The sequence below is a fragment of the Pterocles gutturalis genome, unplaced genomic scaffold (assembly GCF_000699245.1).
Source record: "Pterocles gutturalis isolate BGI_N339 unplaced genomic scaffold, ASM69924v1 scaffold38202, whole genome shotgun sequence".
Taxonomy (NCBI): Eukaryota; Metazoa; Chordata; class Aves; order Pterocliformes; family Pteroclidae; genus Pterocles; species Pterocles gutturalis.
Genome location: NW_010111540.1, coordinates 21,513 through 29,750, shown reverse-complemented (window position 1 = coordinate 29,750; position 8,238 = coordinate 21,513). Strand labels below are relative to the sequence as shown.

Sequence of the window (8,238 nt, the reverse complement as noted above, 5' to 3'; positions counted from 1 at the left end):
AAAAGGAACATTTTGCTCTTCCCTTCCATCCTTGCCCTGTAGCTGTACCCCAATTTGTACAGGATTTATAAAAAAAAAGTTATAAAGTTATATTAAAGTTAGCTTTGCCATGTCTTTACTCATTTAAGTCTGTGCTTGATGAGCGATGAGGTATTGGTGTCATTATTTATGAGCCCAGAAAGGGCTGTGAAAGGTAAATATATTGCTCTTTGACTTGCCTTGTTCTTCCCTCAGTTTCAGCCCGGGACCCTGCCCTGCACAGCCAGTATAGCACTCAGGTAATCTGCAGTTGTGTCACATGCCTGATTATCTCTTTTAATTTGTTTCTCCAAAGTGTCAATATGACATTTTTCTGTCTGTAAGAACTGAGCTTAATTGACTGCTGGGGACAGCAGATGCCTTTGTGCAGTTAAAAACCAAACTGGAATACTTACAGATGTGAAACATGGCCCTGTTTTTTTTTTTAAGGTTTCTATTCTGTCTGCAATGGAACTGATCTGGAACCTGTGTGAGATTCTGTTTGTTGAAGCAGCTCCAGGTGAGCAGTGAACTATCCTGATGTTAAGACTGAAGGGCTTTTTAGTTGCATGTTTATTTGTTTAAAATGTGTATAGTATCCATTGTATTCTGTCTGCAATGGAACTGATCTGGAACCTGTGTGAGATTCTGTTTGTTGAAGCAGCTCCAGGTGAGCAGCGAACTATCCTGATGTTAAGACTGAAGGGCTTTTTAGTTGCATGTTTGTTTAAAATGTGTATAGCATCCATTGTGTCATATTTTAATAAGTTTTAGAGATATGACAAGTGTCAGCAAGCCTTTTAGTACCTCTTCTGCCTCAGTAAATTGCCTTCTTCATATTGAATTATGTCAGGCTATTAGATTTGCCTTCTACTTTTTCCCCTTGTGTAGGTTCACTACAATTTAAATTGTCCTTAACAGAAAGGTAGGGAAGAAGAGTGATATCAAAAGTTGTTGCCAATTTATTCAACTTTTAAGCATAAACACATCTTTAAGCATCATTGATGCCAACTAATATTTACGCATTCTCTGATGGAACTCCTTTAACTTTAAGATGCCATTTTTTAAGTCAGTTTGTTTACACCAGCATTTTAAACTAGTAAATAATTTTTTAAGGAAATTGGATTATGCAAACAAATATGCTACTTGCACAGTCCCAGAATTCAGGAGAGATTCACAAATTGTGGATTGTTTAATCTCAAGAAAAGTTAATCACCTAGTGCCAGATTTCCTCCTCGTATTCAGTTAATAATAATGAGTTGAAGATAAATTAAACAGAAACATGCTATGTGTCTTTTGGCACTGCAAGATTTATGATCACTCACCTTTTATTTTTTCAAGTGACTGGTTAGGGTTTTCTGCTGGTCACTACTGCTGTTGTGTCTAAAATTGGACAGCAGCCTGTGTTCCTGCAGCCTGGCTACTTCAGGAACTCTGTTCCTTTGTAATTTGAGTGTGGCAGATAGAAATCCAGTTGTTAAACCTCATCTAACGATTGTCAAACGATTAAGGTTAGAAGCATGTAAACCAGCAGTTTGGGAACTAACAGAATGATATCTTCTCCGCATAAAGCTGGTCCCCTTATGCTTCGCCTCCTTGACTGGGTTCGGCTTCACGTCTGTGATGTGGACAACATGGCCCGTGAAGTTCTGAGCAGTGAAAATCCATCGAAACATGAGCTCTTCTGGAACGTGGTGAGTATAGTCACTGATGAGATTCTTAAAGAGAGTTCATGCCTGGGTGTTTTGCCTTCCTCCTCCCCACTTGGCACTAGACTACATCTCAGAAACTGACACCTAGGACACCGCTGCTGTCTGCCTTTAAGATGTAGCAGTTCTGAAGATTGTCCTTCCCCTCATTCCCAGCCTGATCCTTTCATGCTCCATAGAGGTCAAGGCTTACACTGTGTATTTGAATTAGCAGGGCCTACAGCTTAAGTATTTTAACTCCACTTAACTTGCCTAAATCACAAGTTAAAATTCCACTCTGATACTCTTCCTGGGGATTTGGTAGCCTTGCAGAGTGTGGTGCTCACAGATGGGCTTTTTGCAGGTAGACGTCTTTGTGCTGCAAGGCCGAATGGATGAAGCACGGCACTTGCTCTCCAAGGAAGCCAGTGCCAATCCCACGTCAATGAACATGTACAAAATCCTGGATGACTTGATGAAGAAGATGCCTGTGCCCAGTGTATGTACAAAGTGGATTTTTTTCATGCAGTTCCACTGGGAAAAGAGATGAGAGAGATGACAGTCCAGTCTATTTCCTCTCTGCTGTGGCTCCTGGAACATCACGATTTGTAATATTTGTAGTAATATTTGTGTTCTTGAAGTGCCTAAAAGGCCCAACCATTCAGACAAAAGCCTGTTAGGTGACAAACCAACATAGTTGGAAAGATAATTTTTGCAGCAGGCTACATTATCCAGTCGTCTGAATTTTTTAGAACGATTCTCTTGTACAGAATATTTTCTGAAGACTTTACCAGCAGAATTTCCCTCTGTAGTAGTAATGTCCTTGTGGAGGAAAAATTGCAGCTGCATTACGATAACCTCTCGTAGGCTCTCCTTTACTTTATTTAGATGGGTAGAATAAGATACCTCAAATGCAACTGCAGGAGTAGGAGAAATTTGATGGCAGCCTCGTGTTTAGCTTTTTAGCGTCAATGACTGAGTCCAGCCCAAGCACCTGTTGTGATTTGACTTGGCCTTTCCTTCAGTTTATGTATCTTGTCTCTGTTCAGCTTGGCAACACTCAGACATTGACTGAGATGGAGCTGAAATGGCAGCACTGGCATGAAGAATGTCAGCGGTATCTCCAGGATGGAACTTTTGCTTCCAATTCCCACATGGAATCCATCTGCAAGGTATGTTTTTGCTGGGCAGGAAGGAAACTGCACAAGTATTGGATCCATCCCTGTATATTTCAGGAGCCCTCTGTAGCCATAGTAACTTTCACATGCTGGATGATCTGTTTATTAAATCAGGAGATTTCAGGCCAGTCTTCTGTACTGTGTTCTTTGTTTTGCAACAGTCTTTGCGAGCCTGGGCAGATCATTTTCTCTTTGCATCCAAGCCCATAAGGCTGATTAGGAAGCTGGGCTCTGAGAAGGATCTTTGTCCTTTGTTATTTAATTTTGATTAAATTCTCAACTTTGCAAAATGGGAGTAATGCCTCTGAAGAGTTAGAGCAGCGCTGTGTACATTGCTGCCTTTGCAGAATTACCCCTCTGTTTTTCTCCCGTCAGATCCTGCTGGGAGATGAGGGTGCCATACTCGAGAGAAAGGAACTCATGACTACATGGTACCACTTTCTGGTTACCCAACTCCTGTATTCCCGTCCAACTGTGAAGCCGATGGAGCTGCGGCTTTATGCACAGGCATGAAGTAGAATTCTTTTTATACTCTCCACCACTTCTTGCACACACAGATTACTTACTGAAAGGAGAGCTTTGGGAGGGTTGACATCTTACAGCAGCTACATACCTTTAAGATGTTTCCTAGAATTTGTAAGTGGACTGGGAGACTCAGGCAGTGGACAAATAATTGTTGAAGACCCAGGCTCTTCAGTGTCTAACATTACCAGTCTTGTTCCTGCAAATTGTTTTCCCAGTTTCCTTATGCTAAAATAAGGAAAAATCTTTTTCCTTATGTTCAGTCTCTGTGACATACTGTTTCCCATAAAATAACCTAAATGAGGCTGCTACATCCAAACGTCTTCCTTTTACCATCTCACAACTTCTGTATTTATCATCTCTTGTAATCTCATTCCACAGTCTAGCATGGACCTGTTCCTGGGTGGAGAAAGCAGCCCTGAGCCTCTAGACACCATTTTAATGGCAGCCTTTGAATTCGAGATGCATCAAGTGATCAAGGAATGCAGGTTGAGTTTTAAGGTTTTTACTTGTGTGTGCATTTGCTCCAATAGTATTTGGGGTAGAGGATATGGGTACAGCACACCTGATCATCCTTCCAAAAAATGTAGCAAGAATACGAGAAGCAGGCAGCAACTAAAAGTATTCTACTAGGTCTGGGACCTTGCAACCAGACATTCTAGTATCATAGAGCTTTTGTATTGGGAAGAAGTGCCTGTGGAAAACCTGATGCATTCCTTGGCAGCGGTAGGCTTAGTTTTTTCTTTCTTTTGCTTCAAATACAGCATTGCCCTGAGCAACTGGTGGTTTGTGGCTCATCTGACTGACCTACTGGATCACTGTAAACTCCTGCAGTCTCACAATCTCTAGTAAGTATTTACTTGCATTGATTATTCAGACACCCAGAAGCAAGGATGACTGAAACAGCATTTGGGTTGAAAAGGAGCATTTTGGGCGTTCACAGAAGATGCAGAATAAAGGTGCTGCATGTGCTCTGAAGTTCCAGGCAGCCCAGGTACTCTGGGAAGCAGAAGCAATTGCTGACCTGATGCAGTGGACATGCTATTCTGCAGTGCCTCAGTGCAATCTTAGGATTCTTTTAAAATATAATTTTATCTGAAATATAATCAAGGGCCCAAATGTTTGTGATTATTTGGAATGGTGAGAAACTAATCTAAAAAGAGTTTTCATACTTATGCTCTGAATAAATTTAAGTTTGAGCAACTGAATTTTGCTATCTGAATTTCCTTAAAGCACTTCCTCTAAGTTATATTTGCTAAGTGCTGTAAATATTTGGCAGGTCTCCCCAAGGAGAAAGCTGACCAGCATGCTTAGGCCTGAGGTATGAAGCTTGTTAAGATAGCCTGGGAAAAGACATGCTGCATAAAGGAGAAGTAATTGTGAAGTAAAATCAGCAGGTTTTCCAAGGAGGTGCTAATAACAACACCTGTTTCTTTTCTCTCTTCCCCCCCAGTTTTGGTTCAAACATGCGTGAATTCCTTCTGCTAGAGTATGCCTCAGGACTCTTCTCCCATCACAGGTAGCAACTTTTTTTCACTCAGAGGACAGACTAACATCGAGGCAGCCAAAACAAATAACTCCATGTTAATAAAGTAAAAAAGCAAAACTTACAGAAGCCACTGTTAGGATTTCAGCAAAGGTGTCCGTAAGGATCATACAACACTCGCAGGGTTCCTTTCCTGAATTAAAAACCAAAGCTATCTCTTAGAACCCATCAGGTGTACTACCTGGGACAGAACCGCTCCTGCCACTGTGGTTTTTTGGTACAGAGCAACTCCTACCCCAAAGCACTTGTGGATGCAGGTGTTCCAAAGTTGTATAATAGGCAGCTGGTGTTTGGTAGAAAGTAAAATCCATTTTAGGTCCGAATGCTAAGTTAACGAGAGCAGACTCAGATTCTCCTTGCTCTTTACTGTTGTGCTTATTTCAGATTGATATGATTGGAATGCTTGATGATTTTTTTTTCCTCTCTCAGCCTGTGGCAGCTGGGGGTAGATTACTTTGACCACTGTCCAGAGTACGGCAGGGTGTATTTGGAGCTTCATATTGAGCGGATACCCCTGAACACGGAGCAGAAGGCCCTCAAAGTGCTGAGGATCTGTGAGCAGAGACAGATGCATGAACAAGGTGAGAGATTTTTGAATCCCATTGGTTTGCAGTGATGCAACTGAAACTACTGAAACTAATCCTTTCCCTCCTCTCCTGTTTTCCCCTAAGTTCGCAGCATCTGTAAGATCATGGCCATGAAAGCTCTGCGGAATAATCGCTTGGGCTCTGCCCTGTCGTGGAGCATCAGAGCCAAGGATGCGGCTTTTGCTACACTAATATCTGACCGGTGAGTTTGAGTCAGAAGCCACTTTAGCCACCACTTCTGCAAAAAATCTCAAGTCACAATTATGACATATGTAACAAAGAGGGAAGTTTTATCGTGTCCCTGGTTTTGCAAAAGCTTATCACAATATCTGACCTCGCAGGGGCAGGAAGGTTGTTATAAAACGCTTAGCTTAGGCCTAGACAAAAGATATGGCAACTCTCTTTTTGCTTTTTAATCTCTAGCAATCCATGTGATGCATTTTTGTGCTAATTGGAAATAGACAGGTACCAATCTCTTTGACTAGTTAAGAGTATAATTTTTAAATTACACCCAGGTTAGGTGGCCAGGCAATACTCTATCTTCAACAGTAAAAAAGGGAGTAGTAAGAGATTGCTGGTTTGTTTTGGTATTTTTTCATTTGTTCTTTGAGGGAGTGGAAATCATTATACTTCTTTCAACAGAAGGTGAAAGAAAACCATCACAGGAAGCAGCTCTGAAAAAAAGCAGCATAATGAAAACTGTGACAAAATAGATGAAAAGCTTTTAGCATTGTTTTTGTTCCTGCTGCTTATCAACTTTTTTACTCAGCAGAAAAATAGAGCATTTGTTACAACCTGGGAGTGTTATTTATGCATTCACCAGCCTCAGCTTCCTGTGCTCTTTCCTTCACTTATTCCTTTTAAAGAATAGATCCAGCTACCACAAAATCTAGAAGAATAAACACACATCACATCAGTTCATTGGCCACTCCCAGGAAATGTTTTGATGTCTTCTGAAACCCTTACGGGAGGTTGATTAAGATGGAACTCAGTCTGGGAAGGGAAGAGGAGATACAACATGAATGTGGACGATGTTCTCCCCTCTAAGCTTTTATTGTGTTTTACCTTCTCCCTAGATTCCTCAAGGACTATTGTGAAAGGGGGTGCTTCTCTGACTTAGACCTCATCGATAATTTGGGACCATCCATGCTGCTCAGTGACCGGCTAACATTTCTTGGTAAGACGTCTCTACAGTTTTCATTCTGCTCTGTTATTCAGAACACAGTTAACTCCAGAGAATTATTTGGAGTTGTCTCTTCCTCCATCTGGCTACATCCTGTTTTAGTGATGAAGGGAAAGCAGGTGACTGCGGGTGATTTGGGATGCAGCCTGCTTGCTCCCAGGAGACTGCATTTCCAATTGCACTCACTGTCGGCATCTGCTGCAGTGCTTGGAGCAGGATAGTCCTGAATTCTGACACTTGGAGCCTTCCCCTTTCTTAAGTCTGTTTCCAGACTGTATCGCTACCTAGAGAGACTTGGAAATACTAGCAAACACAATCTGGAAGACCTCATTGGGCTTCCTTAGAAGAGTAAACCACTGGTTTTAGTTATTTGAACAATGTGATCGTTTTACTAACTTCATAAAGCTCTCCAAAATCTCAGGAACTTTGGTTGGTTCAGTGTGCCCATTTCAAGCTCCCTCAAACATCAGATCTCTCCCACCTGTCACTGTAGCGATTGTGCCAAACACCAGTGGAGGGCCTCCAGCGAGTTTCCTTTACAGACCACAGCTTCCTCCTCCTGGCTGGCACAGCTGGGGGCGGTGGTGACCTGCCCCGCTGGCTGCAGCTGCTCTTGGCCTTTGATTAACGGACCAAGACAGGAAACTGAGCTGAAATGCACCTTTTGCTGGAGCCGTGGCAGGGAGCAAGCCCAGTTGCTGGGGCCAAAATCCACTAGGAATTTGGAATGGCTGTTGGCAATCGGACTGACTCCCTTCTGGCTGACACCATTGCAGGGAGGGTGATTCTGAATTTGATCTGTTCCCATTTGGTCCAAGCTTGTAAAACTGGAACTGTAATTCCTTCACTTAAAACTTACCCTAAACTAAGCCTAGAAGCTAACTGTGACTTAAATTGCTAATCCCTCATATTTCTGCATGCCTAGTGTCACCCAGCGACCAGCAGCCCCGAAGATTTGCAGTGTAGTTGTGTAACTGTGTTTATAAACTGTGTTTATAGAGAAATTACCTCTCTTTCTGCTTTTTATAAAAAAATCCTGAAAGGCCTGAAAATATTTCTGCTTATTTTTCCTTTTGAGGTTTTAAAAAACATCAAGTGTGAAGTTGTCTTTTGCTGGACAATTTTCACGTCTCTATCTTGAGCTCAAGCATTAGGCAAAGGTGAATCTGAACGGGAATCATTACTTCCAGTATTTTGACAGTTTAGCAGATACAAACAAAGCCACAGAATAAAACTCACTTTCATCCTCAGCCAGTTCTCACATGCTGGATCTTGATCTAACTAATTCTTAGCAAAAGCAGAACTTTCCACATTAACAAAGATCTCCGTTTCCATTTAAACGATCAGGAAGACAATTAAGCCTTTCAGGCCTCCTGGTACTCTGCGATATCAAACAGAACACTCACCCCCTGCCTCTCCCTTCCCATCCCTGGTTTTTGCAGACACCGCCAGTCTCTCTAAACCACTCGAGCTGTTGCTCCCCCTGCAAACACCCAGCACCAGCCAGGATCGGTTA

The 8,238-nt window shown here is 42.1% G+C and overlaps 1 protein-coding gene across 1 annotated transcript in view; it reads left to right on the top strand.

Annotated features, from left to right (window-relative positions):
- The first annotated feature begins 633 nt into the window (after nt 1-633).
- NUP85 (nucleoporin 85kDa) overlaps nt 634-8,238 on the top strand; it is a 9,506-nt gene continuing 1,901 nt past the window's right edge. Inside the window, exons 1-11 of the mRNA XM_010073761.1 lie at nt 634-688; nt 1,591-1,712; nt 2,071-2,205; nt 2,756-2,878; nt 3,260-3,391; nt 3,788-3,894; nt 4,171-4,254; nt 4,860-4,925; nt 5,382-5,533; nt 5,624-5,741; nt 6,616-6,716. Of these exons, the coding sequence (XP_010072063.1) occupies nt 637-688; nt 1,591-1,712; nt 2,071-2,205; nt 2,756-2,878; nt 3,260-3,391; nt 3,788-3,894; nt 4,171-4,254; nt 4,860-4,925; nt 5,382-5,533; nt 5,624-5,741; nt 6,616-6,716 (1,192 nt within the window). The 5' untranslated portion in view covers nt 634-636. The remainder of the gene's footprint in view (nt 689-1,590; nt 1,713-2,070; nt 2,206-2,755; nt 2,879-3,259; nt 3,392-3,787; nt 3,895-4,170; nt 4,255-4,859; nt 4,926-5,381; nt 5,534-5,623; nt 5,742-6,615; nt 6,717-8,238) is intronic.